The sequence below is a fragment of the Fukomys damarensis genome, unplaced genomic scaffold (assembly GCF_012274545.1).
Source record: "Fukomys damarensis isolate Sample0158 unplaced genomic scaffold, DMR_v1.0_HiC HiC_scaffold_4, whole genome shotgun sequence".
NCBI lineage: Eukaryota > Metazoa > Chordata > Mammalia > Rodentia > Bathyergidae > Fukomys > Fukomys damarensis.
Window position 1 is genome coordinate 11,756,110 of NW_022900916.1, and position 17,682 is coordinate 11,773,791.

General features: G+C 35.9%; 1 protein-coding gene across 2 annotated transcripts; it reads left to right on the forward strand.

Annotated features, from left to right (window-relative positions):
• Positions 1-62: 62 nt before the first annotated feature.
• On the forward strand, positions 63-17,162 carry Cbll1 (Cbl proto-oncogene like 1). Of its 2 annotated transcripts, XM_010634078.2 has the most exons (7): positions 63-409; positions 5,321-5,456; positions 7,617-7,784; positions 9,640-9,740; positions 10,206-10,289; positions 10,827-10,900; positions 13,378-17,162. In XM_010634078.2, the coding sequence occupies exons 2-7, from the start codon at positions 5,432-5,434 to the stop codon at positions 14,411-14,413; spliced, it is 1,488 nt and encodes a 495-aa protein (XP_010632380.1). In that variant the 5' UTR covers positions 63-409; positions 5,321-5,431; the 3' UTR covers positions 14,414-17,162. The 2 variants fall into 2 exon arrangements, with proteins under 2 accessions (XP_010632380.1, XP_010632382.1); XM_010634080.2 differs by lacking the exon at positions 5,321-5,456.
• The last annotated feature ends 520 nt before the right edge of the window (positions 17,163-17,682 follow it).

The following is a 17,682-nucleotide window of genomic DNA, read 5'->3' on the forward strand; positions in this document are numbered from 1 at the left end:
GGCCGGTGCCCGCGCACTACAAGTCCCACAAGGCCACGCTGTGAGGCCGTGAGCCGTCTTACCTGCCGCGGGCTCATTCCGTCTGCAACTACCGCTTTCCCCTCCCCCGTTCCCGTCGGGGTCCTTCCCATAGCTAAAGGCTACTTCTTCTTGAGGTCTTAGTGACCTCCACCTCTGAGCTCCTCGAGTACTCGCTTTTTCCGTCTCTGCCAGGATTATGCTTGACTCCCTCCCCGGGGCGGGTTGGTGGAGTCAGGAGAAAGAAGTCCTTACAAGCCAAAGCGGGGAAATCCGGGAATACTTCCGGCCCTTAGGCTCAGGAAGGTAGCGCGCAGGCGCTCGCTGCGACTCCGGCGCGGTTGACTTCCGCTCCCACTGTGCTCTGCGAGCCGAATCATGGATCACACTGGTAAGGAGGCGGAGGCAGTGGGGGTCCCGGTTTCATGCCCCCTTGGCTGGTCTGGGACTAGTGGCCCGGCGGGCAAAAGGGGTAACGCTCGCCCCACGGCACTGGGGTATGGTGGTGAAAAATAAATCCCACACACCCTTTCCTGTGCCCGGCGGGCCTGCTGCCTCTCGGCCTGCCCTTTAGTACGGTACCTCCATCCTCGGTGCCGGCAGCAGTCGCTGCTTCTCTGGTTCTGCTGAGTTCCGAGCACGGACCGTGGGCAGCGCAGGCTTCGTGGAAAGGGGAAAATGCTGGCTCTTTTTTTCCCCTCTATCCGACTGCTTTGTTCTACGTTATGGGGCACTGGCGGGTGGATTCCATTCTGAGTTGGAGAAGCCTTATTACGCGGGGAGTGGATGGGCGAAAGTGGGCTGGAGACTTTCCTGCTGTCTTAGCCAACCTTGGGTGGGGGCGGCCATGGTCACCTCTTGTGGTTATTGCCTCTTCAGTGTATCATGGACTAGAGGTTAGAGACCACAGAGTCGAATATAGTTTTCAAAATCGTAAATGGAGCAGCTTTTCTACTTAAGCCTTTCAAAGCATGGCCCGCGCTTTTGCTGTGGCCCTTTCTCATTTGGGAACGTTTACAAAGAAGACCTTAAAATGAAGACTATCTCATCCCTTTTCCCAAGTAGGACTGGCTTCAACCCTTCTTTGTGTTTCTTGGCTTCTCTTCCTTATAGTTCTTGTCTCTTAAGTGAATTTGCTGGAGTTAGTAAGTGCTTCAGACAGTTATATTGGCCGTAGCACAAGTAAGGAAGAAAGGTTTTATTTTCCTAAAGCATTGATTGGAATGTTTTCAGTCATCAGTTACTTAATTATATACCTGTGTGTGTATATATGCTTGTTTTTGCTAAATGTACACAGATACTTGTAGGCCTGCAGATGGAATGATGGAATGGTAAACAATAGGACTGAGTCTTTGTCCTCATGGAGCTTATATTCTTTGGAGAAGACTGTTAAAAAAAAATACATGTTGAGTGCTTTGAAGAATAACGGGTGCTGTGGAGTAGGAAGTTTCAGAGAAGGTAGTCAGGGAAGGTTTTTCCTGAACGGTATTAGTTAATCTGAGATCTGATGAGAAGAATCCGGCCAGGAAATAAAGAAGGGAGAGCATTTCCCTGAGGGGAAGTCAGTAGGGGACAGCCTATTGGTAAGAGGAAAAGAGCCTTAAGATGAGATTGGAAAGGTGTATATCTCGTTTTGGGCTTTGAAGAACTTTAAGTGGGTATAAAGCAATTCAGCAGAAATAAAGGAATATAATCTTTTAAACATAAAATGGACTATTACATGGAAAATGGTGTAAGAGAAGCAAGAACAATTGAAAATACACAGTTTAGGAGGTGGTTGTAGGAGACTGAAAGGGAGATCTGGTATGGTGATAAGGAAGAGAGGGGGGTTGTGTAGCTAGCTCAGAGGTAGATCTAGCGCTTGTATAGCACGCTCAAGGCGGTAGGTTCCACCCTCAGCACACACACACACACACACACACACACACACACACAAAGGCAGAGAAACAAACTGATGGAGTGGTTTGGAGGTATATGAGATAAATTAGAAATGCATGGGTTTCTGGTTTGAGCGTCTTGGTAGTGCCTACTGCTGAGTTGAGGAAGACTTAGGAGAAAACCAGATTATTTTAAAGGTGAGAGACAGGAGTTTGGGAACAAGAATTTGATTTTGGACTGCTACTATTTGTGAGATGTGTACTGAGATATATGAAGGGAGATATCGAGAAGATCAGAGGAACGATACATATGGAAAAGACATACATATACGGATGAGCTCACTTCAGGAGAGTGAGTCCAGAAGAGAGACAAGCACCAGGCTGTAAGGAGCTCCAGCTTTCCAGCTTTGGGAAATTTATGGAGTTGAGACTCTGGAATCTCGAAGGAAAAGTAGCAAACATTCCTTTTTAGCAAAGTATTTCACATTTATGTCTATTACTGGGTTTGGGAGTCATGTCCCTGTCAGTTTCAGGCTGATAGGCAATTTGAATATAGATGAATGCATGAAAGAGTATTTATTATCCTACTTCCTTTTTTTTTTTTGGGACCGGGGATTGAACTCGGGTCCTTGCGCTTGCAAGGCAGGCCACCGAAGCGCTGAGCTAAATCCCCGGCCCTATTCTACTTTCTAAGTTACAAACTTGTCTAAGGCAATAAATAGTACATGAAAATACTAATGAGCTGACCAGTTGAAAAATGAGTTTTGAGTCAGATATGTTTTTTGCTTAACATTAGCTTCTTTTCTATTTTTTTCATTTCTTTGAGGTAATTTCTTAATGTTTTATATAAAAAAGCTATCAGTTGCTGTGCATTGATTGTGATGAAAAATTACAAACCTTGCAAAAGATTCAGATTTTCATGAAGTTCATACACATGAATTTGATAACTATTTGAATCACAGGGCCATTGGCAGATGGCCAGTTGTCTCGTAAATTGAATATACTATGACAGGATGGGCATCGCAAAAGAACAATTTTATTATCAAAAGTTAAGTTCTTTGGGAAAATTAATGAAACCTTGAATATTGTGAAATGACCCATTTTATGATTAGACTTGACATTCAAATGTAAATTGAAGTGTTCCAATAGAATTTTACCAGAAAAATGTCACTTTGGGAACCTCCCAGTTAACAGTCGATTCCATTCTTTGGTCATTCTAAGAATTAGCACTTCTTTTGGGGGGGGAGTACTGGGGCTTGAACTCGGGACCTTGGGCTTGTGAGGCAGGCGGTAGCACCACTCAGTAAGTACAGCCCAAGAATTAGAAATTTTGTACTAAAACGTTTCTTGGTTTTTCTTTATTCAAGATAAAATCCTAAGTACATGTTTTAAAATTATACTACAAAAAGGCCATGCTCCTTAAATATGGATTCACCTTAAATGGCAGATAACCCTTAGTTCTCACTTTGTATATACTATACCAGGGACTTTGTAATGGGTTTTATGTTTTGCTACTATATATTCAAAATGAAATTGTGCCGTATGTTTTTCTTAATTTAAGCAAAAATCAGAAAGCTCTCAAATAAGCCCAGAGTATTGTCACAGTTAAATGCTGCACTTTATAATTTACAATCTTTAAAGCAAGCAGCAAAGTTTCAAGGGGAATCACGCCCTTAAAAGTGGTAGGTCGGTTATGTCAGCAACAATAGAGATCTCAGCTGTTCAGAGTGATGTGAGGAGGTATATGAGATAAATTAGAAATGCATGGGTTTCTGGTTTGAGCGTCTTGGTAGTGCCTACTGCTGAGTTGAGGAAGACTTAGGAGAAAACCAGATTATTTTAAAGGTGAGAGACAGGAGTTTGGGAACAAGAATTTGATTTTGGACTGCTACTATTTGTGAGATGTGTACTGAGATATATGAAGGGAGATATCGAGAAGATCAGAGGAACGATACATATGGAAAAGACATACATATACGGATGAGCTCACTTCAGGAGAGTGAGTCCAGAAGAGAGACAAGCACCAGGCTGTAAGGAGCTCCAGCTTTCCAGCTTTGGGAAATTTATGGAGTTGAGACTCTGGAATCTCGAAGGAAAAGTAGCAAACATTCCTTTTTAGCAAAGTATTTCACATTTATGTCTATTACTGGGTTTGGGAGTCATGTCCCTGTCAGTTTCAGGCTGATAGGCAATTTGAATATAGATGAATGCATGAAAGAGTATTTATTATCCTACTTCCTTTTTTTTTTTTTTGGTACCGGGATTGAACTCGGGTCCTTGCGCTTGCAAGGCAGGCCACCGAAGCGCTGAGCTAAATCCCCGGCCCTATTCTACTTTCTAAGTTACAAACTTGTCTAAGGCAATAAATAGTACATGAAAATACTAATGAGCTGACCAGTTGAAAAATGAGTTTTGAGTCAGATATGTTTTTTGCTTAACATTAGCTTCTTTTCTATTTTTTTCATTTCTTTGAGGTAATTTCTTAATGTTTTATATAAAAAAGCTATCAGTTGCTGTGCATTGATTGTGATGAAAAATTACAAACCTTGCAAAAGATTCAGATTTTCATGAAGTTCATAGACATGAATTTGATAACTATTTGAATCACAGGGCCATTGGCAGATGGCCAGTTGTCTCGTAAATTGAATATACTATGACAGGATGGGCATCGCAAAAGAACAATTTTATTATCAAAAGTTAAGTTCTTTGGGAAAATTAATGAAACCTTGAATATTGTGAAATGACCCATTTTATGATTAGACTTGACATTCAAATTTAAATTGAAGTGTTCCAATAGAATTTTACCAGAAAAATGTCACTTTGGGAACCTCCCAGTTAACAGTCGATTCCATTCTTTGGTCATTCTAAGAATTAGCACTTCTTTTGGGGGGGGAGTACTGGGGCTTGAACTCGGGACCTTGGGCTTGTGAGGCAGGCGGTAGCACCACTCAGTAAGTACAGCCCAAGAATTAGAAATTTTGTACTAAAACGTTTCTTGGTTTTTCTTTATTCAAGATAAAATCCTAAGTACATGTTTTAAAATTATACTACAAAAAGGCCATGCTCCTTAAATATGGATTCACCTTAAATGGCAGATAACCCTTAGTTCTCACTTTGTATATACTATACCAGGGACTTTGTAATGGGCTTTATGTTTTGCTACTATATATTCAAAATGAAATTGTGCCGTATGTTTTTCTTAATTTAAGCAAAAATCAGAAAGCTCTCAAATAAGCCCAGAGTATTGTCACAGTTAAATGCTGCACTTTATAATTTACAATCTTTAAAGCAAGCAGCAAAGTTTCAAGGGGAATCACGCCCTTAAAAGTGGTAGGTCGGTTATGTCAGCAACAATAGAGATCTCAGCTGTTCAGAGTGATGTGAATAGGACTTGCAGTGAAATGTTGGTGTTTTCATTCACAAAGGTAAAGCCATTGAAGATTCCTTTTAATATCTGAAGGACAAGATTAACTGGCTACAACAGTCTCTCTTTTTTAGTCAGAAATACTTTTTGAGCAAGAAAAAAGTCTTCTGTCATGTCTTTTGGCCGTTGCATTGCCTGTAAGTACTTCTATATAGATAAGCAAATGCAGTAAAAATAGATAATATATACTAATCAGTTTGTAAGTCCAGTTAGTGAAATGTTGAAAGCTGATCAAGTTTGGTTTATCCTAGTTCAAGATTGTACCTATCAGTGTAATTCCTTTTTCTTGCCCAGCCCCACACCCCCAGTACCGGTGATTTGAACCCTGAGGCATTTTGCATGCTCATGGCAAACACTGTACCAGTGAGATGCATCCCTTGTGATTTTTTTTTTTTTAAGATTAGCCATTATTTAAAAAAAAAAAAGGTTAGCCATTATAGGAGTAGTAGACTCAAAGATATGTAAAATCATCATTTAGAGCACATTTTGAATTTTATGCACAAAAAAATGAGAATGAATGAATTTAACAAGTGTCTGCAATACTTACAGTCTTTAGTACTAGTTTACTACTTTCTCATTTGTCTTAACTGAATTTCACATGGACAGTTTGGTTATCAGTTTGAAGTGTAATATTTCTTGCAGAGACAGCCATTTGGCTTTACACAGTAACGTGTTTGAAATGTTAGAAATAGAAAAAAATGTATTTTCTAGAGCATTTCCTTTTTTGTTTCTAGGTAGAGTTGAATATATTGTGTTATCTTTTCATATACTTGAAAAAAGATAACACTGAAGCTTTACATTAGTCAGTTCTATGAAATAATGCGTCTGCTTCTCATGGGACATGAGTTAATTTATTTCATAGATAGTAACACAATAGAAAGCATCAGTTTTTTAGACCTAGTTGAAATTAGAAATCTTGTATCCTCCAAAACTGTTTTATATTACAATGCTAAGAATAATTCAGTTACATGTGTCTCTAGAAATTTATAACATAAATGTACTATTGCCTATTTCTACTAAATGTACAATAATTTTATTACTTCTGAATGTACTTTATTTATTTATTTATTTATTTATTTATTTATTTATTTATTTATTTATTTATTTTTGGTGCCGGGGGTTGAACTCGGGTCCTTGCACTTGTGAGGCAGGCGGCAGAACCACTGAGCTAAATCCTAGCCCCAAAACATAGTTTTATTGTCATCTAGTTACTGACTACATGTGAGGATGGGTTTATTAATGAAATACTTGGCTATTTGTGTTCATCCATAAGTAGTTTTATGTAGAAAGAAATAAAAATATTTTGGTTATTTGTTAAATTATTATTCTCTATGAAAAATGGAAGTTCAAGCAAATACAAATAATAATTAGAAATGCAATTTGAATTATAATTTTGAACTCTAATGATTTTACATAAACTTGTGTTAATTATAGAGGTCCCCCATGTTCATTGAAGTTGATTAAAATCACTTGTTGACATGAGAATGCTCATACAATCAAAAGAAAGTGTGATATTTTAATTATTCACACCTGCAAACATTCAAAGAAAAACAACATAGTGATTTTTTTCAAATGCCATAAATAAATATACAACTTACATTCATCCTGAAATTTCAAAGAAGTATTCTGAACTTTCTTATATGAAATTTGAAAATAGATATTGTCCCCAAATTCTTTTTTTATAAAGAACACAAATGTCTTGGATCACAGATTTAAAAAAATAGCCCCTGAATGCATTTTAGAAAAATTATTTTACACTAAGGAGTAAATCACTTTCCTTAAAACTACCTGTATTTCAGATGCATTATATAATTTTGTGTTCATCAGGGTTAGTTTTGTTTCCAGTTTGGTTGTCCTGATGTAAATTTAATAAATAGATTTAGTAAATTTATTGAGTGCCTACTTTGCATGCTTGATGGTCAGACATAGAGGTAGGGATGGTTTGTTTCTTTTTCTTTAGTTTTTTAAAAAAGTCTCACAGTTACTTTAAGACAAATTCTTATTTTGGGTTTGTGAGGGTTTTTTATTTCTATAAAGTGTTCTGGAATTACAGAAAAATCTTATTGTTCACTTTCATAGGGAGAAGAAAAGAGTTTCTAACAGGAGCTAGTTATAATTCATTGCCTTGAAGTTTTATCCAAAATAGAATTAGCAGTTAAATTATATCATATTCAAAATCAGAACCAAGATTTTTAACACTTGATATTGTGGGTATATTGTTTTAATACCTGTGACAGAATAATCTTCAGAAAGAAAAACTGAAAGAAAATTTTATTTATTTATTCTTTCTAACATAGACAATGAGTTACAAGGCACTAATAGTTCTGGATCGTTGGGTGGTCTTGATGTTCGCAGACGAATTCCTATAAAACTCATCTCCAAACAAGCAAACAAAGTCAAACCTGCACCTCGAATTCAAAGGACTATAAACAGGATGCCTACAAAGGCTCCAACTGGTGATGAAGGTAATTTGTTTAAATTTACCAGCCCAACAATCTTTCTGTTTGATTGCACTAAATAATCCTTATGATTTTATCTGCTTGTAGCTACCTTTAAAAAAAAAAAAGTTTTTCATACTTTATCTATACTTCAAAAAGTTTTGTTTGACATCTCATTTTGGCATCTTTTACTTTTCCTACCTATATAAGTTTTCTATTACAAAAAACCCCAACTAAATAGTATTTTAGAAAGCATAACATTAAAAGTAAAATTAGCCCCTGTTCCCCACAATCCTTCCCTCTAAAGATACTCTGAGAAGACTTTCTAATATAGCAGTATTAATTTTTTATGTATAACTGTCTTTTCATGTAATCTGCATTTGATATTTTGCATTTCTTATCCGTATATATAGGTGTATGCTCAGTTTTTTAAAAATAGGGTTAGATATTTCATTTATAGGTATACCATAATTTATTGAACAAATTTTCTGGTTTTTTTGTTTTGTTTTGTTTTTTGTTTTTACTATACAGGCTATTATATATACTTTTTAGAATTGATACTTTGCAAAAATTTGGACATTTGATGCTATTGTATATTTTAGAATTTGTGGATCCTGTCAAATTGCTCTTCAAAAAAGATACATTAGTTTATATACCCACACATCAATATTTGGTATTACAAACAAAAAAAATTTTTGTTTCAGTTGGCTACTATATATTGTGTATCTTCTCTATTGGCCTTTTGCATTTTGTATATAAATTTTTTATTGTAAAGCGCTTGAAGATTATGTGTAGTCAGTTACTACTCTTTGCTGTTATGACTTTATAGTCTTAAAACATTTTTAAGGGCCAGGGATTTAACTCAGTGGTTCTGCCGCCTGCCTTGCAAGAACCTGAGTTTGATGCAAATGCAAGGACCCGAGTTTGATCCCTGGTAACAAAAAAAAAATTATTAAAAGGGTCTTCCATTAGGAGTTTGAAGCCAACCTGGGCTACATAGGGAGTTCAAGGTTAGCCTGAACTACATAGTGAGACAAACAAAAAGATCGTACTTTGTTCCATGAGCCCAAAACAGTTTTCCTATCTTACCTTTTAATACAAATCAGCAAACTATTACTTATGGGTCAAAACTGGCCCTGTTTTATAAATAAAATTACTGCACTACAGCCATGACCATTCATTTAAGTATTTTCTACAGCTGCTTGCTTTCATGCTATCATGGCAGAATCCTACAAAGCATGAAATATTTATTGTCTGAGCTTTTATAGAAAAAAATATGCTGTCCTCTGCTTTGGAACATTTATAGAGTTGTATTTGGCTTTTTAAAAATAAAAACAATGACCAAGGCCTTACTTTATTGTGTCTCAGCCACTGAGTAATCTGCTTTTTCCTTGCTGAAAAGGAATCTTGCCACTGACATATTCAAGTTCTAAAAGTCATTGTGCCTATTTCTAGACTTTTTATTCTATTTTAGGAATCTGTCTCTAGTTCTTTATTAGAATCAGACTGCTATAATGATAACTTTTTTTCTTTTTTTTTTTAGCTGCAGGGTTTTTCTCCCTAAACAAGTGTATTTGATGTTGGAGTGTTGTTAAATCACGGCAGTGAGACTGGGGTGCAGCTCTGTGATAGAGTATGTGTTTAGCCTATTTAAGTCCCCAGCGGTATTCTCAATTGTAAAGTAATAAAATTGGGCTAGATCATCATCAAGATTACTTCTGATATTTTAAGTTAATCTTAATTATCTTTTTCTTAGAAGAGCTTTGAAAGGCACCAGATAGACTTCTTAGTAAATAAGACTATTTTGTTATGTATATATTAATTCCAAGATGAAATTTGAGGTTTGAAAAGTTAATGGGTAATACTTTTTTTTTTTCCTCAGAAGGATTTGATTATAATGAAGAAGAACGGTATGACTGTAAAGGGGGCGAACTGTTTGGAAATCAACGAAGATTTCCTGGACATCTATTTTGGGACTTTAAGGTATAGCTAAAAATGAAAAATCAAGTATTAAATACTTGCAGTGCTGAATACATAAAGAATGGTATGAATTTTATTTTATCTGGTGTTTTCCCCATCATACATGAATCATTTCTTTTTTTTAAAATGCCCTGTTGCACTATTTCCAGAAATAATTTGAAGAAATTTTCAGTAAAATCATGTAAAATCTAGTAACCACTATTTAAGAAGAAAAAAATATAATCACAGTGCTCAGGGAAGCTGGGGCAAGATGATTACAAGTTTGAACCCAGCTCGGGCAACTTAGCAAGACCTTGTCTCAGAATTTTGGGGGCTTGGGGGTGGGTAGGGATGTAGCTCAGCGCAGAGGCCCTGCGTTCAGTCCCTAATTAATAATGCTCATAAATTTTTAACCATTTTTTAATTGTGTGAATTTTAGACAGTTTTAGAATTGCTTAGGAGGAAATTTTAATTGTATCATTTCAACAGATAAACATCTTAGGTGAAAAGGATGATACACCAGTTCATTTCTGTGACAAATGTGGCCTGCCTATTAAAATCTATGGGCGAATGGTAAGTATTAATAAATTAAACCCTGTTTTTGTAAATGTAAGCATTTGTGTAGAAGATTCTGAAATTTAAGTAGAGATTTATCATTGTTTAATAACTAAGTTTGCAATATGTTTAAGTATGACATAGGTAAAGGATTTTTTTTTAAATACTCTGAATTTAATGTAATTGTTATTTTACTGCTATGGAATAGTTTCAGGATAGGATGAGACAGAACATTTTTGAGTGTGTTTCAGGAGCTTTTAACATCTTGGAACTATGGTTGAAATTTATAGGGTTTATTCCTCCAGAAAGTGTAAGCAGATGTACATACATTTATTGGGAAGAGGGCCAAAGTTTTCAACACATTCTCAAAAGGCTTTGTGAGCAAAAAAGGTTAACTATTGCTTTTACATAGTTAGTACTTAATAAATGTTTATTTTAAGATTTCACATGTGCCTTCTATGTGTAGGTCATTTTATGTTTACTGTTTTTTATGGAAATATAAATTATTCCAATTGTTAACTATCAATGTATTAATTATGCTGTCTTTGTTCACAGATTCCATGCAAACATGTTTTTTGCTATGACTGTGCTATTTTACATGAAAAAAAGGGAGATAAAATGTGTCCAGGGTAAGATAAGGTCATCTTTATATTTTTAAGTAGTAGAGTTAGGAGTTAAATGATTTATAAACTGCATTAAAGATTAGGATGTGATGTAAATCAGGCAAAGGATCAAATGTATAGACATAGGAAAGGTATCTGTGTGAGCCCGGAGTTAGCGTTAGACTTCTTAAAATAGGATGAGCCACCCACTTTCAGTCAATTCAAATTGGCCAAAATGATGCAGTCCACTTGGCATCATAGAGTTGGTATTATAAGCCAAAACTGATTATTATTGTAAAACTGTTATTTTCAATGGTTTGTTGTAGAGGTAGTGCGGTGTAATGATTGAGAATATAGACTCTAGAATTGGAATCCTTGAGTTCAAATCCTTGTCCTGCCATTTAACTGTGTGACATAGGTTAGTTTTAGGGTTTTGTTTTGTTTTTTTTCCCGTGTTGTTAATTTCTAAAATGGGGCTAATAATTGTATCTCTGTCCCTGGGTTAATTTTAGTAGTAAGTGAAGATAGATGATTGATAAATAGGTAGCTAGATAGGACCTGATATATAATAAGCACTATGTATTACATCTAGATGTTATAAGTACATTTGGAGCATGTCTTGGGATGTCAAAATGACACTGATTCAAATTATGAGGAATTAATCCTTCTTGGAATGGTCTTGAAGTGTCTAAAGTAGGAATTTTTATATTTATTTAGAACCCCTGGTAAGGGAGGCTTTGGAAAGACTTATAGAAGCTTCTTTGGAACAGCCATAGGCTTCCTAGATTCCTTATAACCTGTGCTTGAAGCTGCCTCAAGACTTATAGTATTATTTGCTATGAACAGTTACAGGGTATGATCCCCCCAACCCCCTCAATTTTTTAAAGAATTTAGGATTAAACCCAAAGTTCTGTGACTGACAGGCAAGTGCTCTATCACTGAGCTAGAGGCCCCCAGCCTGGATGATAAAGAAACATTATAAAACATGATACTATGGGTTTAAACAGTGTTTATTGTGTAGAATTATAATTCAGAAGAGTTACAAAGTTAGAAATACTTTGTTTTTTGGATATTTTCTGTAATGCCTAGTTTTCTAAGTCAGTGTCTATTCACTTTAATAAATTTGATTTCTTCATTGGCAGAAAGGATTTCAGATGTGATAAAATATTATGTAGGAAACCCTAGAATATTTTCTTTTACATGAATGTTGTAATGGTAATATTTAAAAGGACATTTAGTTTTCAAGACATGAATGTTGTTTCATTAAGCCACTTATCTATATGGTCCTCAGCTGTTTTAGGACAGAAGCCTACTTTGATTAACAGACCCAGATCAGGAAATGAGGAAATGGCAACCAAAGATAATGGAAATACTGTATGCTATTGCTATTAGTCAGCACACAAATGTTAACTTGGATCATGTTTTTCAGTTTATGCAGCAGAGTTGAAGCAAAAATGAGATGTCTGCCAATAAAGGGAAATATACCAGCGTCAACAAGTGCCAGCCTTATAGCGGGGGGGGGGATAGACATAATTTAAAATAAATAGTACAGAACCATTTAATACAGTATCAAATGACCTGACACATATTCAGTGGTGATAGCTTACCTCTCTACCTATGTAATGTTTAACTGGTGTTTAAATATGTCACTTTTATTGTTTCATTTAATCTTAAGAATACTCTTGCAAGTAAGATGAAATAGCTGTAAAAACATTGTGGGTTAGGTAGAGTACATATTTTAACCCCATTGTACAAATGAGAAAGCAAACTCAAAGTGGTTAAATGACTTTCAAATTACAGAGCCAATGTGATAAGAGCCCATGTCTTTGGATTTCAAGTTCAGTCCCCTTTCCACTACGTCAGAAGATTTTAAAGGCAAGAATGGATTAAATATAAATGAAGAGTCATTAAGTCATTAAGAAAGTATTGGATTAAATTTAGTGCTCTCAATTTTGACAGGCAGAAAAATGTATCATTTTTTAGTAGTAAAATTGTCTGAAAATCCAGAAAAACTCTCAACAGACACTGAATTGAAGTTTTTTTGTTAAGAACCTCAGTAATCAGGAAGATCCTTCTCTTTGTAGTCCTTGCATGCATCTTCCACTTACTGTCTTCCACTTAGTATTTGCTCAACAAATACTATTCACTAATGCTGTATAGGTTTGAATTGTTTGTAAGGGGCAGATTCTTGCTTTATCCATCTTGGATTTCTTTCCCTAGTAAAAATGGATACAAAGCACACAGTTATCTGGGAAATGCAGATAAATTCTAGGTCTTGGCAGACATACTCTGATAATACGATTCAGAGTTCTGAAGTTGGCAGAAATGCCGTTGATTAGTGGCTAAGACTAAACAATGAATATGATTTTAGGTTCACTTGGAGTAACTACCTTTTAATTGTGAACTTTTGCTGTATGCTATATAAAAATTTAAAGTAGCCATATTTTGAAAAAGAAATACATTCTGTTTTTAGTAAATCAAATTTTTTTCTTCTTCTAATTTAGCTGTAGTGATCCTGTGCAGCGAATTGAACAGTGTACACGAGGTTCTCTCTTCATGTGTAGCATTGTTCAAGGGTGCAAGAGAACTTACTTGTCTCAGAGAGACTTACAGGCTCATATCAACCATCGCCACATGAGAGCTGGAAAACCTGTTACCCGGGCTTCGCTTGAAAATGTTCATCCTCCTATTGCCCCACCACCAGCTGAAATCCCTGAGCGTTTTATAATGCCACCAGACAAGCATCATATGAGCCATATTCCTCCAAAGCAGCACATCATGATGCCACCTCCTCCTTTGCAGCATGTGCCACATGAGCACTATAATCAGCCACATGAGGATATTCGTGCTCCTCCAGCAGAATTGTCCATGGCTCCACCACCACCTCGTTCGGTCAGTCAGGAAACCTTTCGTATTTCAACAAGAAAACACAGCAATTTAATAACCGTCCCTATTCAGGATGACTCAAATTCAGGTGCTAGAGAACCACCTCCTCCTGCCCCAGCACCTGCTCACCATCATCCTGAATATCAGGGTCAACCAGTGGTATCTCACCCTCATCATATTATGCCTCCACAGCAACATTATGCACCACCACCCCCTCCTCCACCACCAATAAGCCATCCAATGCCACATCCTCCCCAGGCTGCAGGTACTCCTCATTTGGTATATAGCCAAGCTCCACCTCCACCAATGACCTCTGCTCCACCACCAATAACCCCTCCCCCAGGACATATTATTGCCCAGATGCCACCTTATATGAATCATCCTCCTCCAGGACCTCCCCCACCTCAACATGCTGGTCCACCTGTAACTGCACCCCCTCCTCACCATTATAATCCTAACTCTTTACCCCAGTTTACTGAAGATCAAGGAACTCTCAGCCCTCCATTTACACAACCAGGGGGAATGAGTCCTGGTATATGGCCTGCACCAAGAGGGCCACCTCCTCCTCCACGAATGCAGGGTCCGCCTTCTCAAACCCCACTTCCTGGACCACATCATCCAGATCAGACAAGATATAGACCGTATTATCAATGATAATAGTGTTCTGAACTGAAGACATGAGGAAAAAAACTTACTTATAGTCAGTCTTTTCATTAAGCTTTGACTTTTGGGAAGGAAAAGTACCTCTTACCAAGGTGGCTATAAAACACATAGGGTCTATTGTTTTGTAAAATGGTTTTCAATCTTGACCTTAGGATTGATTTCAAGCACTATACTGTAGTGCAGCTAAGTGGCTTGATTGAGCACAGCTATATTTTAACAGCTTTATTCCCCCAGTGTGGTAAATTGACTCAGAAATGACCATTTGTAAAATGAAAAATTTTCATTGTTCCACTTTCAAAAGTATTGGGTAAACCCAATGTTTAGTTTTTCTTGTGATGCATTTTGTTAACCTGTGTAAAAACATTAGATTTCAATGTGGTTGTAAAAAATGCTATTTTTATGTGAACTTAAAAGTGCAGCCGCATACTGTTTTTTAAAATCACGTTTTACCACTAATTTCCCAAAGTTATAATAAAATCCTAAAAGTAGAATTTGCTGTAAAGCAGACTGTTAAATGATAGATTATATCGCATTTTAGGCACTGAAATTTTGAGGTACAGTAAATATATAATACATTTCACTGGGATGCCTTTTTCATTTAGGCAGCCTTAGGAACACCAAAATACATTAGAATTCCAGGACTAAGATGTTGGTGATATTACAAAGCATTCTGATTATTTGGGAAGAAACAGCCAAAGTAATACTGTACAGGCTCCAAGCAGGGGCGGGGGGAGGGGGTGCTGTTACTCATTGCTTTTTTATTGAATGGTTGGAATCACATGATGCACCACACTTACTAATCTTACATAACATTATTCTATAGAACTGTTCAAATGGTGTGTTTAGCTGAAATATTTTCTCTGTTCATTGTCTTTAAATAGGGCTGATAGGCTTTATGTAAATCCTCATTTCATGGTAGTTTTAATTTTATACTTATGTGGGTTCTCGTTTATTGGGTTTTAAACTAAAATTGAAATGGTTTGGAGGAGTTTGAATAATGTATTAATGAAGAGTTGTAATCATAAACTAGCATTTGCTCAGGTTTCATTGTTTGTGTGAAGGGTTTTTCCTGTAATTTGAAATTTTAAAAGTATTTCCCGTTCCTTTTGTGGGTCAGGCATTCTAAAATTGTAACATTTTAGCATGGCATCAGCAGTGATGACTACCATATAATGTTAGATTGGAAGAGAAAAGTAATGACTAAATTGTGAATTTTAGTGCTTTATAGGTGCCTTTAGAGTCGGCTTTTGCATTATAGGGGCTTGTTACATTCCGGCTAAGGTGACCACTTACAGTTTATACAGATCTCATGTATAAATCAACATTGGGATATTATTATACATCCTTTGAGTAAACTCCTTTGAACTTTTCCTCCCTCCTAAAATGGTGCATAATATAAACAAGACATGTAGTATGCAGATATCATTGATTAGGTAGTTTGTAGTATATAAATTTAGAACATCTTTTTCAACAAAGGGTGAACTATTTGCTAGTTTTCCATTTTCTGTCAGGTACAGGCAAAACATTTTCATTTTGGATGATCAGATGCACAACTTTCTAAATTTAGAAGTTAAAAATAATATAAATGGCCATTTCACTCTTGACTGGCCAAAAATAAGTAATACACTTTTTTCTTGTGATTTTTCACACTTAGCAGTTTGAGAGACTAGTCTGTTAATGCACTATTTCTAGTGAGAAATTCTTGTTATTACGAGCATGAGAGTGAAATAGTGTGAAGTGTTGGTGGTGAGTGCTTCTATCATATTACTGTAGGTACTTGGACTGGTGCAAACTTGATTCCTTTTCATGCCCCTGTTTGGGAGCTGTTAAAATTTTACTGTTAAAAATCCAAAACCATTCTTTTTCATATAATTAGAAAATAGCCAAATTCACTTTAGAGCTTCTCAGCTATTTATGAAGAGCTCTTCTGCTTTTATTGAAATTCACTAGCATTAAATGTAGTAAGAAACCACCTAGCCTGTGTTATGGACAAAAAAATCAGTATCATGATAAAATTGCATATGTTAAGAGAATTCCTATAGACTTAAAAGTGATTTAAGTTAGGTTTAATAGACATATTATACAGGGAGGCAGATTGGATGAATGTCTTGTAGCAGACAAAAGTTTTTAAGCGGTGTTAGACTTGAATTCATCAGTTAATTGTTTGAACGAGGGTGGGTGGGTAGAAGGAAAACAAAATTACTGTTAGTGTTTCTTAAGGAAAAGATGTGAATCCCAGCCTTATTTCAGGGAAACCTTTGAAGCTATGATGGACATAAGTCTAAATGTATGTATGTTTCATTATATTGCTCTTAAGACTACTGAGGTGGCAGTTTAATTCTTAAAAACAATAAAATGGAAGCATAAATACTATTTTGCCTAGATGAATTTTTACGTAATGATACATTTGGGACAATGCAAGATTTTTGATGTTTATGATAAAGCTTTCTACAGTAAAATTAGATTCATTAAAAAAAACCCAGCAAGTTGAATATTATATTTCTTTGATGGTATGTTTGTTCAGAATATAATCAGTGTTTGGGGAAAGATCCTTTGCAAGGACTAGAACAATATTCATTTTGCCCTGTAAAAACCACTTGCTGAAATTTGTTTAAATACTGTAACAAATAGAAATATATTTGATCATATTTTTAAAAACTATGGAAAGTGGCTATTCACTATGAAGTATACAGAGCTACTTTAAAGTTTTATTCAGGCCCATTGAATATATTTCATCTTTTTTGAAATGCTCTGTAGTCTTGCCTTTAAAAAAACAATCTTACAAGTATGTGAAAAACTTAAGTATCTAAAGCAAAAACATTTCTCAGATTACCTGTCGGATTATTGTAGATTGATGTTAAGTATAGATTGAAGTGACAAAATCACATCCATACTTCATCTTTTTTTATCTTACTGAGTTTATTGGTACTTTTTAAGGATACAGTACGGTTACATTCATCATTAGGATCTTGTACCTTTACATGACAGATCTTGGTTCTCATTTTTTCCCCTTACCCCTGCCCATTTTTCCTTTTCTCATATTCTTTCTTGTCTCTTTATTTCCTTTCCCCTACCCTTCCCACTTCCCCTACACCTTTAGCCCTTTTCTTCCTATTTCACATTATCAGTTATACAATTTGGATCTTATTTACACTTAGTTTTTCATACCAGAGAAACTATTTGGTATTTACATGTGTCATACTTTATCTTGATTAAAGTTAACTTATTTTTGTTTACTGATTTGTAACCAGTTTGTTAGA

Bases quoted from the DNA above. Each gene is read 5' to 3' on its own strand.
- Cbll1 (XM_010634078.2), top strand. From the start codon at position 5,432: ATGTCTTTTGGCCGTTGCATTGCCT. The intron at 9,741-10,205 runs GTATAGCTAAAA...TCATTTCAACAG, and splicing joins ATCTATTTTGGGACTTTAAG to ATAAACATCTTAGGTGAAAA. The intron at 10,290-10,826 runs GTAAGTATTAAT...CTTTGTTCACAG, and splicing joins TTAAAATCTATGGGCGAATG to ATTCCATGCAAACATGTTTT.